The sequence below is a fragment of the Micropterus salmoides genome, unplaced genomic scaffold, assembly GCF_014851395.1.
Source record: "Micropterus salmoides isolate LMB-PRFRI ecotype aquatic unplaced genomic scaffold, ASM1485139v1 Ms_hic_scaffold_23, whole genome shotgun sequence".
Classification (NCBI taxonomy): Eukaryota; Metazoa; Chordata; class Actinopteri; order Centrarchiformes; family Centrarchidae; genus Micropterus; species Micropterus salmoides.
In genome coordinates, this window is record NW_024041484.1 from 16,127,124 (window position 1) to 16,148,707 (window position 21,584).

A 21,584-nucleotide genomic window follows, 5' to 3' on the forward strand; every position below is an offset into this window, starting at 1 on the left:
GAATATTGGGAGGGGGATAGATATATGTTTTGTTTACAGTTTGTTTCTGCTGCACCCAGGTGGCCACAAAAATTCTGTTATTGCATGATATATCACATCACTTTTCAATCTATCTCAGTTGTGTAATGGACTACTTTTCAGTAATTGTAATATGTAATATGTAGTAATTTATACCATATAAGAATAACACACATTTTTAGTAAGCATTCTTCAGTGAAACACTCATTTCAACTTTACAAGAGCAATAAGTAATAAGGAAATTAAAACTCTGTCTGTCTACCAAACACTTCTAGATGCTGCAAGATGCTGGTGGAGAATGGAGTTTATTTTGTTTTCACTGACATGAAAAAACTGGAGTAAAGTCAGGGCAAATCCTTCATACATCTCATTTGACAAAATTCCCAAACTGACAAAACAGAACGTTTTCTCATGCTACATCTCTTTAAAAAAACCACATACTTATTATAGGGACACAATTATATTTACATTTTTCTAATATTTTAATCAAGCAAGCTGCCGTGAATGCTATTTCTTGAGATAATAAAACATCATTTAAAACTCAAAGCTGTGTTAATGGACAAACTGTCTATGGTGAATAGCCTATACAACTTTCATCACATTCATATTACAGTCACAAATGCTTTCTTTTTGTTTTTGTAGGTCTGGATCAGCAAACACAATAAATATAACTCCATGGCCCACATATTTATTGCAGGACAAAAATATCACAGTGGCTGGTTGGTTGGTTCTTTAAGCTACCACTAGCAAATACATTTATTACATTTGTGGTTTATAAACAAGAGTGATTTTGTTGAGTAGTAGAGACAATTTACAAGTAGGATGAAGACATATGTTAATGGTATATATGTGGTATATGTACACAGGTTCACTGCTGTTACAATAGCATTCAATTTGTGGTCAAAACTTACTCTTTTATCGCAATAGGACATTTCATGTTCTTCATTTGCTAGCCAGAATTTTCAGCACAATTTAAAATGGAAGACAACATGGTGAAATACTTTACAAGATTCCATCTGTCCAATTGTCAAATTTCAATGTTGACCACAGTAAGCCCTGGCAGACAGGGGAAATTGGCAGTCAGATTATTTCGACCTGAACAATCATGGCTAGACAGGAGCATCGCCCACGCTCCCTGTGTGTGTAAATTCTTCATGCCCCGATGGCTTTTCATCCTCCTGGGAAGTTGTCATCTTCCGCCAACGCTGGTCAAGTAAAGAGAGTTACATCAGTCTCGGATTAGTATTAAATGCTAAACAGTTATTCTTGAAGGTGAGTTCTGAGATGAAAGTTGGGTGGGCCAAAACGTACTAATAAATAACATAAAAAAGTAAACAATAATGCTTAGCTGTTATATACATGTTTTTAATTAAATTAAAAGCAGAGAAAACAAAATGTTTCAAACTAAGTTTATCAGCTTCATAGATTTCGTCAATGGCTTGAGGCCAAACCCATTTTTTTCTGTTTCTTACTGAATGCAGTCCAAATAACTCCTGCCTTCCTGCACCATATCTCTCAACTCTCACCAGTACTATTTATTTTGAGTACTGTGTCCGTTTCTCCCTCATCACCAGTTCCAGACAGCAGTATCCTTGGTACATAGCTCAGGGAATAGACATTAAAAACAGAGAAAACAGTGAGACGTGTATATGGAAGTTTGTACCTGTTTGATGCTGCCCTTGGTGGTGCAGAACATGTAGATGACATATCCCGGGACCAGTATCATGGAAGACAAAGCCATGAACCAGCCGATCACTTGGCCCCACAGCGGGTACACATACTTCCCCAAGGTCAGAGGGGTCATCTCAATGGCACTGAAGGTAAACACCCCCTAAAATATCCAATTATGTTATATAATCAGTTTTTAAAAGGCTACAGAATGAGATAAGCAAGCAAGTTATGTAAAATCATTGTTTGACAAGCAGTTTTTATTTTTTATTTTATGGACCTGTATCACACTTAAACAGCCATTTATACAGTTTTTTTACACAGTTATTTGTAACCTTGATGTCTTAAAAAGAGTCTACAGCAATGCTAGTGCTGTAATGCTAGCTAACAATAGTGAGCTGAATGCTAATGCCGGCACGCTAACATGCTCACAATAACAATGCTATCATGCTAATATGTAGGTTAGCAAGTAAAATGTTTACCGGGCTCACAATCTTACTTTAGTGTGTTAGAATGCTAATGGTTAACATTTGCTGGGGCTGAATGTCATTTTCAGGTATCTGCTCTTAAATGATACTGGACCATTTAAAAGCAGATGGTGGGGGCATAAATAGCAAGACAATTCAAGACCTATGTGGTGGACCAACTGGCTAAATGCGTTCACTTTTCAACCAAATTTTGTTTTAAGTTAACTTGAACATCATCAAATCAGTGCTTCGAGGGAGTAAGATGCGCTTAATTTCCATCAATAGGCAATTGCTTCCTTGAACAGTACAATTCATTTATCACTACAGTCACTTTATTGAAGATAGAGATATTGCCATGATTTCCCTGAGGGCCTAGTCCATAAGCTAAAGTACAAATCACCACAGAGGAAACCAATACAACAACCAATGCAATGTCATCAATTCTCTACCTATTGGCACCTGCTGTAGCTACTTGGGTTGGAAGATCTCCATGAGGGAGAAGGAAGCACAAAGTAGAGTTCGACATTGAAAATCGCATATTATGGAGGGTTAAATCAATAATCATTTCCCGCCTACCAGGCAGATCATGGGAGTGAAGAACATCCAGCAGAGCTTCCACCAGCCACATGGCCTATAGCCGATCATGTCCTCAATGTTCTTATAAAACCTTTCAGCTCCTGTGGCGCAAAGAGAGGAGGACAAAGAAGACATGTGCGTGTTAATGTTGAGATAATAGCTACAAGAAAGCTTATGGGGCGAAAGAGAAGGAAAGCTGATTGGACAGGGAGTCTTATCAGAAAGTGGAGCAGATTAATGTAATTTCCTGTTGGACAGCTATATAGGAAATCTACATAACTCATTCATTTGGTGACTTGGCACACTATAGTCCTTTCTATCCAGACCGTCTCAACTTTTTACAGCTGTGGTTATATTTGATTTCACAGTGTTTACAACGGTCAAAGCGTAGACAGTATTAGATAGATTTCCTACCATAAAACCAGGATATGGAAACAGTTTCGAAGAAGACGAGGAAGAGAAGACACATCCCACTGGCGGAGTAGTAATCAAACAGCTTGAACACGTACAAACCACCCTGGGAGAATTCAACACAGACACACACAGACACACCTATCTGCTTCAGAGGCTGAATATTAATATCCCTCTCTTTATTGAATAAAATATGCAGGATGAATGTACACCGCAGGTTGTTGCAAGATCGTTTTTGCATTATGTAAAATGCAGGAGGAGGCTCTTTTCTCTAATGTCAGAAACAAATGTTCATGTGTGTATTGGGTTTTAAGACAAGCACCTTATAATACCTACTCATACCTACACACGTCATGCAGTGATAGTTAACCGCAGTGGATTAAAACAGAACTACATGGTTAAGTCCTCTAAACATTTTTTAATATTAGAGGGCATTTAATATACAGAGGTGCACACAACTCTACCTGTGTGATGTTGGAGAAGCCGATGATGAAGGAGATGAAGCAGACAATGAGGATGAACACCTTCTTCCTCTTCCTCAGCAGCAGGGGATATTCATCCATCAGCGCTGTGATGAAGCCTTCAACTGTGCAGAACTAATAAATAACATTAACAGACATGGGTCAAAATGGACTGTAGATTTATATTAACAGCATACTCGATTAACTCTCGTACCGTACCGTACTCATACCGATTTAGCGTTGCACTCCTATAACATTGCCAGACAACGGGCAGTTAAAACAAAAGATGGAGTAGAACCAGAGATATTGTATTTTTTTATTTTATGCATTCCTCTTACCCACAATGCAATACAACCACTGACAGTTCAGAAAGATATTCAGGAAAGATATTCAGGTGTCGCACTTGAGTCCAAGTGCGTTGGAAGGGGGGGGGGGGACAATGAAGAAGGAGATAGAAGAAGATGTACTTTATGTGTATATATTTAAGTAATAATTAATAATTAAGTAAGGTTTTTACAGGTACACACAGCATGCTTGAGTTATGTATATCAAGTATGCTGTGTAAACCTGTAAAGCATTTTGTTTCCTTTACAGATACCTGATGCTTTCTGATAAATGGTGTATTTTGGGTCCCGTGCTTATGTTTGTCCAATGCTCAAATCCATCCATCAAACAAAACAGATAGTTCAAAATTGTATACAATCATATAATTTAAAATCCCCAACCCCAACAGAAAGTAGAACCAACTAAAGCAGTGAGCTGTCAGACCCCCCCTCCCCCAATCAACATGTAACATGTATTTCTGTCAACCGCTTATCCTGCGTACAGGGTCGCGGGGGCTGGAGCCAATCCCAGCTGCCATCGGGCAAAAGGCAGGGTACAGCCTGGACAGGTCGCCAATACATCGCAGGGCCACACAACCAGTCACACTCACACCTAAGGACAATTTAGGGTCACCGATCAAACTAGATGGGCTGCAAGTCTTGAAAATGGTTGGATGGTGGGAGGAAACCAGAGCACCCACGCAGACACAGGGATAACATGCAAAGTGGGGCAACTGGGATTTCTTTTTCTTTTCTTTTTTTCTTTCCTTTTTTTTTTTCCTGCCCAGCAGCTTGGTATAGAGTATGATGAGCTGGATACCATATTGTGCAAGACAGATTTTACTTTAACAAGAGAGTATTAATATATTCCTTTGTCTGTTTTATTATTTATTTAATTATGTATTGATTTGTCACTGGGCCGGACAGGGGGGCAGACACGGGGATGGAGGGGCACAAACAGACAGCACAGAGAAAGAACAACACCTGTAAGAGAAGGGGGATGGAAGGTGGGGACAACAGGGAATAGCAGAGGGAAACACTAATTGCAAAAAGCAGAGAAACCTGCAATAGAACAGAGAGGGGGGCTTGGGGAGGAGAAAAACAACAAACAAACAAACAAACAAACAAACAATAAAAATAATAATAATAGTAAAAGACACCCATCCGAACAGCAGCAATAAACAGCTGACATAGTAAGACAACTAAGAGAAAAATTAAAACAAGAAACAGTCACGCACACTAAATAAGCACACACAGCAGAGCCACGAGAGCTGGAATAATAACAATTAATTTAAAGTAAGTAAAATGGCTGTAATAAATAATAATTTAATTTTAAGTAAAAATTAAACCACACTGTGTGCGTGTGGTGTGTGTGTGTGTGTGTGTACGTGTGTGCGCATAAGCCTGTTAAAGAATGTAGTTGTTAGTGAGAGTGGGATGCCACGACTGTGCCACACCTACCCCAGCAACTGGCAGGTAAGAACCCCAGTAGCTAATAGGGGTGGGAGAAAGAAAAAAAATAACAAATGAATCAAAAAATAAATAAAATCTCAGATGCACCGCGATGCAAACGCGGAAGACCCCAACCCAACCAACAGACGCCCCCCCCCAAAAAAAACGCAATGCGTAACCCGCGGAAGAGCAGCGCCCGGACCGACCGCGGCGCGCACACAACATAGACCAGTGCTCCACCCCCACCCAGCACCCCACCGCCGCGCAGCGAACAACCAAAACGCCCAAATGCAACGCAATCATCAACATCAATGCACAAGTGACGAGCCCAACGTGCGCACTGCACGGCGACACCCAATGCCCAGCAGCCCCCCGCGAATCCCGCGTGCGAGTTTTGGCAAACGAGAGAGAGTGAGCGGCAGAACCATAGACTGTATATAAAAAGGGCGGAACACGACAGCGAAAGCCAGCGGAGAGAAACACCAGCAGCAAGTCCCAGCCAGGTGTCATGCCGAAAAGTTTGGTAGGCCTATGTGTAATATGTTATATATTTATATATTTGGAAAACGGACTGTAGCCTAATTAACATGACTTACTGCCAACTTAGTTATAAAATGAAGACGATTTTGTAATTATCCTTATGACTCTGCATTAGGCCTATTTTACTTGCTGAGTAGGCCTACCAACCAATCCACTCTTTTTTACCTGTTTAAATAGCTTTAAATGGCCAATACAACTCATAAAATAGTATTAGTAATAATAGTAGTATTTCACTTGCCAGAAAATGACTGAAGCCTTTTGTTATTGACTGAAAGATTATTTCTGCCCTGAAATTAGTTGATTTCATTCAGAAGAGTTATATTTGACAGATTATAGCTCACCTAGTAGCTACTTTTTAACTCTTAAAATACCTTTAAATGGCCAGTACAACCCATAAAATGCAGTAGGCTATTTCACTTGCCAGAAAGTGATTGAAGAGACTGGGCAATACAGCTCCAGCAGACGGCAATCAGTTTTCGGTGGACGATCACTTTTCGGCACTACACCGACTAATAAAAGCAACCGGGATTTGAACCTGCGACCTTCATGCAGTGAGGCTACAGTGCTATCCACCAGAACACCATGCCACCCATGTTCAAATCTGTTTAATGTTATTATTAATATTGTATTATTAATCAGTAATTTTAGTACAATAAAAGTTTGTTAAGTTTGGAGTTTCAGCCCTGAGTCGTGTCTGCCGTTATATATTTCAAGCTGAATACTTACTGCTGGGTTTTGGTATTTTCATTTACAGGACACTATGATCATAATCATTCTTAATGAATAATTTACTTCAATTATACATTAGCTTTTGTTGGTGCTTCAGAGTGATGAATGCCTTTATGGACAATTAAGGACAAAGGGTGAGACAAAAAATCTAATAAATAATATAATCTGTTCAGCAGCGGTTAAAGTGTAAGCTCCTTGTACCTGACTGTCCAGGCCCAGCATCAGCAGCATGGAGAAGAAGAGGATGGCCCACAGAGAGGACATGGGCAGCTGGGTAACGGCTTGAGGATAAGCCAAAAACGCCAGACCTGGACCTAAATGTCACACAGAAGACACACCATTTATATGCTTTATCCTATGATATTATACTGTTGCCTACTGAAATTTATGAGCATCAATATATTTACATAGGAAAAGAAGAAACAGGACAGAAACAGCACCATACTATTTACTTTGTTTTTCTTTTTGAATTTGAGTCGCATTGGTTCAGTCTGACCCCAACATTTGAGGACATATCCAAGGCTGCCAAATAAGTTCACTTAAATGTGCAGAGAAGGAGTGAAAGCCTGTCAATTGGTCTGAGAAGGCTTGTTCTATGCAAAGGTCAAATATAAAAACCTGTCTCAAGTTTTAAGAACCTTTCCCTGCTGTTTCTGAAGATGGCTATTGGTGTGTTTTATTTGCTTGAAATGCTTTAGGGATCGGAAAATAATCACTATGACTACTTACCTTTAAAAGGCATAAATAATAAATATATAATAGTATAGTAGTAATACTTTGTCACATTCTGCCTGTCGGCTATGCTTAGTTTTGCTCTCTGTGAGTTTTGATTTTTGATCAGTTCAGTATCTTTTTTATAATATGTTGGGTTTTGGGTTTCAGTCTTGTCTGTCTGTTGTCTTGTATCCAGTATTCTTGGTGTGTGTTTGCATTTAGGTTTGGTCCTGTCTGTTTGTGTCTTGTGGAGTTGGTCTATGTTGTTCTGTCTTCTGCTTGTTCTCTGTGGTTGTTCTGGTCTGATCTGTCCTATATTTCGGTGCCTGCCTTAGTTCTTGTTCAGTTCTGTTCCTGTCTGATGTATTAGTTTCTGTACATCATCATCATTATTCCGTGCTTGGGTTCTGTCTGTTTGCTAGGTGTCAATTTATGTTCTCTGCCAGTTTCATTAATTAATCTGATTTTGATAATTCTGCTTTAGTCTATTCTTTCCTCATTATTATGTGTTTTTGTTGTTTGATTCTTAGCCTTTTTGCAACCTGTTAGTCTCAGTCTGTTGTCCCTGGGGTTGTTTGTAGCCTATCTGTATTGTTGGTGTTTCAGTCTGTGTTTCCAGTCATGTATCTTAGGTTTAGTTCTGTGTCTTAGTTAATGTCTGTATTTAGTGTTCAGTAACCTGTATTCTGTCTGTTACTCCAGAAGCCCTCTGCCTGCCTGTCTCTATGTTTTCCCCGGCTGTACATATGTTTGGTGTTTCTGTTCAGTTCCCATCCGATTATTGTAGCGTGTATACGCTCTGTCATGTTATATGATGAGTGTTCTGGCTGTTGCTGTACTAACATTTCTGTACTTTGGATTTTGCCAGATTCCACTACCCGTGAGTTTTGTTCATGCCTTGTGTTTTGGATTAAAATTCCCTGAACTGTATGTCCGCTCTCCAGTGTCTTGCATTTGGGCTCTCTCCTGCTTTGCATTCACCAAACCATGACACATTTTTCTACAATGAGTACGTTTACTTTTATTACTATTATTACTTATTACTGTACCTGATGCGGCTAATTCCTGGACAGGTTTCTTAGTGATATAGGACATGAAACCTACAATTGAGAAGATGACAAAGCCAGCAAACATGCTGGTGCAGGAGTTGATGCAGCACACTATAATGGAATCCCTGAAGAGAAAAAAACACACAACAACACAACGAACAGTTAGGATGAAAGAAGAAAAGACCATCAGCAATATCACACAGGATGTACCAGCTTGTGACTGTATGTTCCTACTTGTATACATCGTTGTTGTAACTGTTGTAGCTTCCCAGGGCGATGAGCGAGCCCAGGCCCAGTCCGTAGGAAAAAAATATTTGAGTTGCTGCATCCAGCCACACCTGTCAGATAACACGTGTGCTCATATTCAGTCTGTTTTGTCTACAAACATGCTTGTGTGATTGGTTGTGTGCAAACTGTCTACCTCAGACCGGGCGAGCTTTTGGAAGTCTGGGGTAATGTAGAAGCGAATCCCATCTATGGCCCCAGGCAGAGTGATCCCACGGAAGAACAAGATGAACAACATGAAGTAGGGATAGGTGGCTGAGAAGTACACAACCTGAGAGAAAAAGAGAGAGAACCACCTCTTTTTAAGTATTTAACATAAACATAGATTTATATTCTGTCAAAGCCAAAACACCATATTTTATTTATCCTAGAATTTAAAATGGAAGAAAGTCTGTCTTAAAATGGGCTTGGGATTTTTTTTAAGTTAATTAGAGTTGCAAACAACCCAAAGGCATTTCTCTCAAATAACTAATAAGTCAAAAAGAACTGCAAAAACGCTTGTTGCCAGAATGAACAGAGTGAAAAATGTCTCTACTAGCTACCAGAAGATCTTGCCAGAGCCTTTAGAATGTGGCCAGCAGTTCTGTAGCATAATGATTATGCTTAATTGGTAATGTCCGTCAAGGCCAGGGCCTCGGGGGAATTCATTTTTCTCACACACATTAAAATCCAATTATCACTGGCACTGAATGTGTAAATGTGTTTCTGCTCACATACATCGCTTCAGCTTGCTGTAATTTAAAAATCCCAGGCAGCCGGCAGAATGATTTTATTTATTTTTTTCTTACTCTTTTCCCTATCATCCAGCAGTTTGGGATAAAATAATCACTTCTGAAACCGTTTCTATTCCTCCACCTGAGTGAAATGTTGAAAGAGAGCGGGGGTGTGGGCAGCAGTATGACAGCAGATATAAACAGTCGCCCTCTGAGAAGAATAAATACATACTAAGACATGTCCCTGTTGAATAAAAAACCAAACAGAATTGAAATCTATTTTAGGTTGTTGCTCGACTCTATGGAGCTAATTAACACACCGTCTAAGCCCCGTTTTGATGTGAACTCATAATGTGACACTCTAAACAGAGATGGAGAAATTTACATAACCCCACTGAGCATCAGAAGCTCCTTCTCAGATCCCATGCAGATGGTACTCACAAGTATGCGGGATCACAATTGAGAGATAAACATAATGTAAAAAAGAGAGAATTAAGACAGACGCGTTCAAACTGCCATCACACTTTTCAATAGAATTTGCAAGTGAATACAAATAAGCAATGGAAGGGGATGGGCTTCAACAACAACCATTATTAGATGCTCGTCAGCACAACATTGATATCAATAAATAGTAATACGCAAATAGCAAAGGAGGAAAACAGCAAGGGTATTAATTATGTCCTTTCAACCCATAGGATTAATTATGCATTACTCAAACCAGTGTAACCTTGCACATATAAATGATTTAACATGTCAAAGACTCAAGGATACGTAACAACTCAAATATAATATTAATAAAGTTCATATTTTTGTGCGTAATGGGCTTAGGGCTGGATATGGCCAAAAATGATATCACGATAAAAAGTTTCATATCTTTCGATATCGCTAATTATCACAATATATCAAATCGTTATTTCTTTTGAGTTTAAAGAATGATTTATGCTCTTGAGTGAAAGCTGAAGACACCTGATGGTTAAGTGTGGTTTAAACTCTTCTTTATGGTTGACACTTCATGTCAAACAGTGGATCACTTCACATATCAGAGGTAGAACATTCAAAACAATTATGATAAAATCTTTGTCAACAAATATGCATGAGTAAAATTAAGTACAAGCTATTTTTCAGTCCTTTTTCCTCAAGAACATAAACATCTTAGTAAAAAATAAGTACTAATTTGTGTATTATTGAAATGAATAATGAATAATGAATATTTATTGAATATTTATTGATCATTTGTTATATTGTGATTGAAAATAAATATATCGTGATCATCTCGTACAGTCATTGATGCCAATGTGAATTTTGGGATCAATGGATCAACAGCCTGAGCAATGATTAATGAATTAATGAAGAGCAAAGAAAGGGAAAGAACAGAGAGGAACTTAAGCACAGAGTCTGACCTTCCCTGTCCACTCCACCCCTTTCCAGATTGAGAAATAGACAAGGATCCAGGCCAGTGCCAGAGTGCCCACTAAGGGCCAGCGTAGCTCTCCTGGTTCCTCCAGACCACTAGATAGCTGATGCATGTTACGCCTACAAGAACACACACACACACATACACACAGAGACTGAATTCAGACACAGGTAAGCACAATAGCTTCCAGAAATAGCTTCAGCACATACTTACACATTCTTGTTCAGGGCATCCTGATACACAGACACACACATACTGTAAGGCAGGAACTATCTCGCTGACTTACTCCCAGAACTCGGTGACAGCGCTGGTCAGGTTGGTGGTGTCTGTCAGACTGTAGTTGGAAAAACATTTCTCTGTGTTCCAGGGGTTATCACAGCTTTGCCAAGGCAGCTCCTGCACAGAAAAACATGTGCATAAACAAAATAGGCTCCAAAATCACAAAAATAGGCTGAATTTTTTTTCAGTTTTGCAAAAAAAAATTTGGGGCGCAAAATAATGTTGTGGGATTTATCAGATGTATCATTTTAATAAATACAAACAAGAGGCATTTCTGCTTTTCTTCACAGAAACAAAAAGAAACCTGTATTATGTGAATCCTTGACTCTCCACAGTCCCCCATTTTTAATGAACCATCCCTGTATTTGGCCTTCAGATAAAAACATTGTGAAAAATACTATGTTTTGATCCCTGCTTCTCAATCCTTCATTTTTCCCACCACAAGAGCATCGAGCACAATGCATGGTAAGTCTTTAAATTTCTTCCACCAGGCTTCTTTGAGCCGGCCGGTCATGCAGAGACACTGAAAAGACGTGAGAGAAAAGCAGAGACAGAGAAAGAAAGGCCTTGTGGAGGTGGTAAACAGACATTACTTGATATACTTCCCATCCATATCTTAAAATACTTTCCTGATTTCATTTTCTGATTGAACATGCAATAACTGATAACTGATACAACCCTGACATAAGATCATCTTAACAGAAGGTATTCTAGGTCATTGGTAGTAGGTGTTTATATATAAAGCAGATACAGAGCAGCAAAGACCTTTTTTTGGAGTTGTGTTTGTGTCCACCTGATGAAGGCAAGTCCAATATTCACTCTCCCTTTAGCTCTCAGAGCTAAATTGTTGTAAATCAGTAAACAAGGTTTCAAGATGGTTTTGTCTATTAATCACTTTATAACTTTGTCTATAAAATGTCAAAAACTGAGAGTGGAAAATAATGATCTCCCAGCTTGTTTGTCTAACCAACAAATAAAGCAAATCCTCACATTGACAAAGCTTTTTGCCTGAAAAATATTTTTTTTTTGTTGAGGTTTGCTCCCTAATGATTGATTATATAACATACCGAACCGAAGGAGTTGAAAAAGTAGTAGATTGCCCAGGCAATGATGATAATATAGTAGATGTTGAGCCAGAAGGACAGGACCACCGCAGCTAAACCAACACCTGAAGATGGAAGCAGCACAGACAATTTTTTTTATAGGTCAGCTAACTTGCAAAGTAAAATGTAATATAACATTGTGAGGGGCAAAAAACATCAGAGTAGGCAACATGTTATAGTTCTAATCATCGTCATCTTCATCGTTGATATTTTTCTATTTCCTGTTGTTTACTTGCCCTTGGCTGTGAGTATCAGTTGGCACAACAACACACTCCCTTTCACTGTTGCTGTCTGTGCTGGCAGAAGATAAAAATGTGCTTCACTTGAGCTCTGAGCACGGAGGCAGTGGTATAATTGCCACCACAAACCACTAGCTGCAAACAATACTTAAATGAAAAAAGTTGTCAACGAAACTCATTTCCATTTTGTTTTGTTTTTTACTGTTGTGTTTCTGCCCCTCTTTGGTTGCTTCGTATCCTTGTCATTTGAGTTTAAATATTTTTTGTAAGACTGCAGCAGGTGTGATGGCATGGAGAAGGAACCTGATATCAAGTGGAGTAAAAAACTGTTGAAAAAATCCCATTCGAATCCCAGTCAGTAAAGATAGATTTAGAATTGTCTGTCACCCAAAAAGAATTAATGCTAATAAATCAAATATGAGAGGTAACTTAGTGCATATTCTTGGTGACATGCTGTCCTGTCCTTTGAATCCACATCTACTGAGGAGCACCATGTCAGTAGCTTAAATGACATGTGTAAATTTAAAAGATATAACAACAGCTGTACATCAATCTCTCTCTACTTATATCCACATCTTACCTTTCATCATTGGGATGAGCTTCCACACCCCCAGCCCTCCCACTGAGGTGAACTGTCCCAGAGATGTCTCCAGGAAGAAGAGAGGTATCCCAGCAAACACCAAGGTCAAGAAGTATGGGATCAGAAAGGCACCTGAAAGTTCACAAAGTAGATAAACAAAATATGTTTGGTAAGATGTAGAGTTTGTAGATATTGTAAAGTACAATCAGTAAGTTGTATCAGCAATACTATCATATGTAGAGATGTCAGAGTAAATCATTTTAACATTGTGATGTAACTTAGATTGACAGCTCATAATGTAGAGACTGTATCTATCTATCAGATCTATCAGATCTGACAGGTGCACCGGAAGAGGCTGAAAGTTGACTGTTGAGAAGAATTTAGAGGAAGGTGGAAGATTTCATATATGAACATGGCGTGGAAAGGTTTGCAGCTTTTTCATAAAGATCCATATGAGCTTGCTATGGTATTATTTGGTGGGGAGAAAATTGCCACTCTAAAAGAGACTAAGAGGAAGTTAGAGGCTTACTTAGAAAAGATGCATACAGATAAAGATAGGGACGGAATGTTATTATCCATCATGATGGTGAAAATGGCTGGCCTTGAGCCACAGCTCAGCTGCTTCAAGTGGGAGCCCGCTACCCCGTCATCAAAGCATTAAAATGTGCAACAAACAATTACAACACAAAACACCATTCATGAGCTGAAATGTGTAGCCTACTCACACACATGCGTAGAGCAAGTTCTGCAATCCTACTGTAGGCCTATGTGTACAGCACTGCTTTTCATTGGACTCGTTTGGGGCCAAATTTCTTTTTAGTTTTGATACATTTGTATTTTTTGAAATACAAGTTTATATATAAATAGTCTTTTATCAGATTTACCTATTGTCCCAATTTCTATTTGTTCGGGTCAGTTATTAACTATAGGTAATATCTTACTGCTAGTAAAAACCTGAGGAAATTGGCTGGGGCCAAGGGGCCGCTGCTGCAAAAAACTGAGTGGCTCCTCCTCTAACACGCGTTATCTCACTCCAAACTTTTGATAGAACTTGATAGCCCTGATACAACGTAAAGCATGCTGCAGAGTATCTGCTCAGTGCTTGGATGAGGATAAGTTTCGAGGATGCTTTAAAGGTGCACTAGGTCAGAGAATGGTGTGACAAGTTTTCTGATATAACTAGTAACTAGACTAGTGGAGCTAGATAAGCAGGGATGAAGGCTGGACTACCAGGCAGGCCATGGCATTAAGATGATACTGCCCATAAAGCCAGTGGGACCAGCCACAGCAGTTTAGCAGATACAGTGTTGTTTTATCAGAGTATATGCCCTCTTAGTGAGGTTTTATCAAATTTTCTTGCTGGCTGAAGGTCTTTTGGTTCTGTCAGTCTCAAAATAGCACTTACCTCCACCATTCTTGCCACACAGATAAGGGAACCTCCAGACATTTCCTAGGCCAATGGCGTATCCCACACATGACAGCAGAAAATCAAACTTTCCCTTCCAACTTCCCCTGTCAGGTGGCTCTTCTTTTTTCTTATTTTCATCTGCAGCGGGCACCACAGGATCCAAGTCCTCAAAGGGGACTGCTTGTTTGACCTCTGTTGGAGAGTTTAAGTCCACTGTACTCTGCCCAGTCTTCCCCATTGTAGGACCACTACAGACCAGTGGGGTCAGGAAGTCACTTGGCCCTCACACCCTCTAATGGTGACGAATTAAAGTCTCTGTTCCTGTCCGGCTGAGTCTCTCACACTGAGTTTGACTCTTGACTCAGATTTATGGCAATGTACGGACACTGAATGTGCAGAAAGGCTGTTGACAGAGGGAGAATACAACAGTTTTTACAGAGGTGATGAAAATGATCTATGGGCAATATTGAAAGCTTTTTTGTTGTTTCTGAAAGTGGAGTTGAATACCACTCAAATTAGAATTTACTGATGTTGAGGCACTTTAATGATCTTTTGTGGTCGTTTTATTAACTTGGGCAACTAAAAAGCAGCTAAATTAAAGCTAATGACCACCATATAAATCAGTGAGAAAATATAAAAACCTAAAAGTGAAAATGAGTGCCTTTAAACGTTAAGTATTGCTCTTGAAACAGTAAAGTCGGTTACTCGGTAAGTGAGTCTCTAACCTAGCGTAATGTTAATTCAATTCAATTCAATTCAATTCATTTTTATTTATATAGCGCCAAATCACAACAACATTTATCTCACAGCGCTTTTCATAAAAGAGCAGGTCTAGACCGTACTCTGTGATGTTATTTACAGAAGCCCAACAATTCCCACCAAGAGCAAGCACTAGGCGACAGAGGCAAGGAAAAACTTCCTTTTAAGAGGCAGAAACCTCGAGCAGAACCATGGCTCAGGGCGGGCGGCCATCTGCCTCAACCGGTTGGGGGTGAAGGAGAGAGAGAGAGAGAGAGAGAGAGAGAGAGAGGGAGGAACAGAGAGAGAGAAACAGAGAGAGAGAGGGATGGAAGGAGAGAGAGGGGAGGGAGGGATCGTAATGTTAATGATTATAATAACAATAATAACAATAGGACTAGTAACAATAGTTGTAGTAGAGGATAGATATAATATTGCCTAAAGGAAGCATATATAAAGTGAACAGGATTGGTCCGAGGACAGATCCTTGAGGAACTCCATGACTAACTTTGGCATGCATGGAGGACTCATCGTTAACATGTACACACTGAAATCGATCTGATAAATAGGACTTAAACCAGCTTAGAGCTGTTCCTTTAATGCCAATGAAATGTTCCAGTCTCTGCAATAGGATCTGATGGTCAATGGTATCAAATGCAGCACTAAGATCTAGTAAAACCAGTATAGAGACAAGTCCTTTGTCTGATGCAATAAGGAGGTCATTAGTAATTTTCACCAGTGCTGTCTCTGTGCTATGATGAGCTCTAAATCCTGACTGAAAATCCTCAAATAAACTATTGCTCTGTAGAAAGTCACACAGCTGTTTAGCAACTGCTTTCTCCAGGACCTTAGAGAGAAATGGAAGGTTAGATATAGGTCTATAGTTGGCTAAAACATCCGGATCAAGTTTGGGCTTTTTCAGAAGAGGTTTAATTACAGCTAATTTAAAGTACTGTGGTACATAGCCTGTTGATAGAGATAGATTGATCATATCTAGTATAGAAGTGCTGACTAAGGGTAAAACTTCTTTAAGCAACCTAGTCGGGATGGGGTCTAAGAGGCAGGTTGATGGTTTAGATGAAGAAATTATTGAAGTTAGTTAGTAAAGATTGAGGAAAGCTAAGCAGTCTAAACATATATCTGGCTTTAAAGCTGTTTCTAAGGTTCCTGAGTTAAGAGATAAGTCGGTGCCAGTTGAGGGCAGGTCTTGGTGAATTTTGTTTCTAATAGTTAGAATTTTATCATTAAAGAAGGTCATGAAATCGTAACTACTGAGAGCTATGGGAATACTTGGCTCAATAGAGCTGTCACTCTCTGTCAGCCTGGCTACAGTGCTGAAAAGAAACCTGGGGTTGTTCCTATTTTCCTCTATTAATGACGAGTAGTACGCTGCGCTGGCATTACGGAGGGCCTTCCTATAAGTTTTAAGACTATCCTGCCAAATTAAACAATTTTCCAGTTTGGAGGAATGCCAATTCCTCTCAAGTTTCCGCGAATTTAGAGCTGGTGGAATCGCATCCTAAAATTTAGCTACAGCACTATCAGACAGACATCTTGTATAGAAATTTTTGCCCAATGGCGTGTAGTTCAGCAATAAAAACTCAAAAGTTATCAAACAGTAGTCGGATAAGGAGGGATTCTGTAGGAACACTATTAAATGTTCAATTTCAATACCATATACCAAAACAAGGTCGAGGGTGTGGTTAAAACAGTGAGTCGGTTCATGAACACTTTGAAAGAAGCCAATGGAATCTAACAGAGAAATAAACGCAGTACTGAAGCTGTCGTTCTCAACGTCCACATGAATATTAAAATCCCCTACAATAATAACTTTGTCCGTTTTAAGGACTAAAGTTGACAAAAACTGAAATTCAGATAAGAATTCAGAGTACGGGCCAGGTGCTCGGTACACTATAACAAAAAGAATTGGTTGCAATGATTTCCAACTTGGGTGTGAAAGACTAAGAACAAGGCTTTCAAATGAGTTATAATTTAATTTAGGTTTAGAGCGGAATAGTACGCTAGAGTCGAAGATAGCTGCAACTCCACCTCCTCGGCCTGTGCCTTGAGGAATGTGAGTATTTATATGACTGGGAGGGGTGGATTCATTTAGGCTAACATATTCTCCATCACCCAGCCAGGTTTCAGTAAGACAAAATAAATCATTATTATAATCTGATATTAGTTCATTTACTAGTACACCTTTAGAAGAGAGAGATCTGATGTTTAAGAGTCCACATTTAATTTTCCTATTCGTTTGCACTATTGCTCTTATGGTTTTAATTTTTATGAGGTTTTTATGCACAGCTCCTCTTCTGTTTACCTTTGATTTAAATCATTTCAATGGTCGGGGGGCAGACACTGTCTGCTTGGACTGCTGCTTTCCAAATACACAATTGTATTCCTTGATTGTTGTGTAAATATATCCATCCATCCATCCATCGTCAACCGCTTATCCTGCGTACAAGGTCGCGGGGTGTAAATATATTTGCCATCTTATTTTTATTAATCTCAAACCTTTGCAGAACCACGTGCTAGCTATATCTGGATGCAATAATGGTCAAATGGTTAAAACAGTCTCAACCTGGCTGTAAGCACAAAAAGCATTTTCTCAACCAGTATTGGGTATAGGGCTGCAACTAACAAATATTTTGTTTATCAGATTAATCTGTCAGAGTTTTTTTTATTAGTGTCTGCCATGGCCAAATATTTGAAACAAATGCTGATCACAACTTCCCAAAGCCCAAGGTAACATTTTCAAAATATCTTATTTTGTTTAAACAAAAGTCCAAAACCCAAAGACATTCAGTTTAAAATGACACAAAACTGAGAAAATCAGCAAATCATTTCCGTTAACTAATAAATTAATTGACTAATAGAGGACTTTTTTGCATCTTCAAATGGAGGTATAATTCTGGAATAACATCAACAATGCAATTGGTAGATTTACTTTAAAAAATTCATATTTCTTATGTGCAGGTTTTGCGCTTATCACACAGGTTGAATAAGTTAAGAAGTTAAAATAAATCAGGGAAGCATTACAAAATAAACGTTTTTATTTGATTTAAGGTGGTCTGTGTGGGTATGCCATCTCAAGCAAAAAAATTAACAACAACCATTTGCCTTTCATCCTTGCAAACACTGCACCATGCATCTAAACCACAAAGATTTCACTATGCGCTGTCCACAAAAGAGGGATACAAAGTCTTGTCAACACTTCCTGTTCACATTATTGGTCACTCTGGTGAATTTAAATATATGAGTGGGCATCTAGCTGTAGTATAAATGTGAATTTGTAATAATAATTAGGAAGTTATTCCTTGACTTTGGAATAATCCCCCATCTCATGTCTGGATGTCATCGTATGGTCAGATTAGGAAGTTGTTCATGATTGCAAATATTGACTGGATTAGAAACTGTCCAAATCCAGAGATATTCTCTGCTCAACCCTGATATTTTTCAAGGAAATTTCACATCTTATTTTCACACACAGAGGAACTGGTTTCAAAAGCCTGCTGTACTTTATCATCTGTCTGATTCAGTGTGTTTTCTGTCTTTGCAAAGTGTTCAAATGTATATTCATGTTTAATTGCAATTTCTCATGATGAAACACATGATGCATCATTTATGCCTCCAAGCTTCTGATGATGTCGCTGAAAATAAGTATAGGCAAAATGTAATGGGAAAAGTTACAAGTAGTCAGACTAATGAGTTTAAAACAGTGACTGTGATGTTTAATTTAACCAGTATTGATCCAATACATTCTCTAATGATGTAAAATGAGTTATGTTACACACTGTGTAAAAAGCAATGAACTTCATACACATAATACTGTGAAATGATCGAAAATGTACTCTCCAATTGTTGTCTAGGTGACTACGTGTATCTGCTTCAAAAACATACTAATAATACGAAACACATCAAAGATTCCCTTTGAGGATCCATTCAGTAAATGCTTTTTATGACGATATAAGACAACATTCTTTATTATGCCTTTTAATGCCAGAAAAGTTTTGTCTTTCTCAACAATTACAGCAATAACTATCAACAGAGTTTCATACAATTAACAAATTCATATTGTTTTGTCAACGCTGCGATTCGGGTACAAACTACACAGTCACTGAACAAATTCAACTTAATAACTTACTGGATGACAGAGAGTTTGAAGTGGAGAGGGAATGAGCTGAATCCTACCTCAGAAATTTCCAAGTCCTTCGTCAGGTCATCAGCTTCAGTTCTCTACACCGGCACCACAAAAGTCCTGCAACTTCAACTCAACATCCAAAGGAAAAATTATCATCTTTGTGTCAACTTTGCAAAGCTTCAATTCGGCTTTCCAGGCCCAGGGTAAGCCACAATGTATCCGCTTCCCTGAAAAGCCGTTTTTGATTTTGCAACTCTTTCCCGGATGCTGTATTTTGGAGGACCTGTGGCTGTTCCTGCTGCTGGTATCGAGTGGTTGATAATAAAGTTCGACCTGTGTGTCTGCTTTGATTACTGCTCAGTTCTAACTAGTGAGGCCCCGAGGCCATGGGGGATATGTCAATCGCCCAACTCTGGTGGGGAACTCTAGCAGCAGCAGCAGTGTGTGTTTGTGTTTTGTGTGTATGTGTTTGTTGCGATAGCCGAGGTCAGCTCTTGCCAACACCGTTACCATGGTATTTCCCAGCAGAGAAGGGCTGGATCAGTGACAGAGCTCGTGGAGTTTTGGAAAATAAAACGAGCAATGACTGCTGGCAAAGACCCTGGAAATGTATGACCATGAATGCGGTCATGCCACTATCAGACTCAACAATCAGCACATAAATAATTCAGGCAAACATACTTATACACAGAGAGATAAAGGGCAATCAAAGACTGTCATCCAGAGAGTCTGCTGCTGTGTGCCACGCTACTATCTGAACTATCTGCAATGTTTGCCTCTGGACGTCTACTTCATTTCAATAAACTCCAGCTCTGTCTTTAAGTGCTGAAGGTGCCAAATAATTCCAGTTGGTGCCTCTAAGTGACATTCAAGCACGACTTTGCTTGCTTTGACTTTTCCTAACCTTTGCTGAACAGAGGCCACTGTGACAACGAGTTGCACTTAACTTTGAAATTCCCTTCATTTCCCAAGATAAAGTCAGCTGAGTGCCACCAAACATCTCTGGTGACACTCAACCTGGATAACACACAGTAAACAAGTGAAAATGATAAAACCATTGAAATGTTTGACTGTGACATGCTGAACATGATTCAGTAATCTCAGTTAAGTTTTCATGCATTAGTTAACATAAACTTTTGGTTAAAATTGATGTAACAGCATTTCGCCAGACAACACGGAAGCTAGCTAAGCAACCCCTTGACTCTACATTGTGTTGGGGGGACGTTTCTGTGTTTCCGTTTATTGTCGGGATGGGAGCAGAATATACATCACACAGTTGGCTTACCACATCATCTCCGACCGAGCACACCACAAAAGACAACAAAGTTATTTTAATACAACGACTATAGCTATCTTGTTTACCGAGTACACCATTTCGTGTTGTATGGCCAATTTAGCTTTGTAAAATGCAATACTTCTGCTTGCTACACTTTAGTCGTTAAATTTCCAAGGTATGTTAACAATACTAAAATTAGAAGCACTCAATATGCAGAATAGCCCATTTAAAAAATATTGTATCTGATATTATTGGATATACAGTATATCATAATTTTGGATGCAATGTGAATGCATCACTAATGTTGCAGCTGTCGATAATGTTAACTACTTTATGTACTGCAGGGTACCCTAATCTATACATCTTAATTTATTAGTTAAATAATCTGAATTTGCAAAGTCACTAGTTACTAAGCCGTAAAACAAATGTAGCGGAGTGAAAGCTATTTGCCTCCAAAATATAGAGGAGTGGAAGAGTAAAGCAGGATAAATATAAAAATACCGTGAAGTAAAAATATGAAATACAAATACCTCAAGGACTACACTTGAGTAAATTTACTTTAGATTTACCTTTCAGTACTGTCCCTAATTAACTACACTCAATATAATTGACCATATGGTAAGCAGTAAATTAAGATTTCAGACCATTAGGAATCATTAATATGAGACATTCAGTCATTCAGCAGTAATAATTTGCATCTTTAAAAATGCACTGCATTTTGGGATACAGGAAGTGGTGTAGATGTCAAGGCTGCTACGTTTTTCATTCACTTGTGGGAATTGTTGACGACACTGTACAGGGCATAAATGTCACTTTCTCAGAACTCAGACACAAAATGGTGGAGGGTAAATACAGGTGCATTTTAAAAAAATTATGTTGTTCATTGGGTGCAGAAACAGACAGAGAGATTAAAGGCTCAGGAAACTTTTGCAGATGTTTTGAGTTAATTAGCTGTTTGGAGCTCTTCTAAGGTCAGCATTTCTGTATTATAAATTCA

At 38.9% G+C, this 21,584-nt stretch overlaps 1 protein-coding gene across 1 annotated transcript; it reads right to left on the bottom strand.

Moving 5' to 3' along the window:
- Window positions 1–304: 304 nt before the first annotated feature.
- Window positions 305–19,628, bottom strand: slc6a1l (solute carrier family 6 member 1, like). Its single transcript, XM_038738946.1, has 15 exons — window positions 19,362–19,628; window positions 14,427–14,832; window positions 13,022–13,153; window positions 12,167–12,267; window positions 11,107–11,216; window positions 10,807–10,939; window positions 8,830–8,964; window positions 8,643–8,746; window positions 8,409–8,533; window positions 6,847–6,959; window positions 3,605–3,736; window positions 3,144–3,246; window positions 2,730–2,830; window positions 1,682–1,849; window positions 305–1,223 (listed from the first exon to the last, which is right to left on the bottom strand). Exons 2-15 carry the CDS (start codon window positions 14,665–14,667, stop codon window positions 1,128–1,130), a joined length of 1,794 nt encoding a protein of 597 aa, XP_038594874.1. The 5' UTR covers window positions 14,668–14,832; window positions 19,362–19,628; the 3' UTR covers window positions 305–1,127.
- Window positions 19,629–21,584: the final 1,956 nt, after the last annotated feature.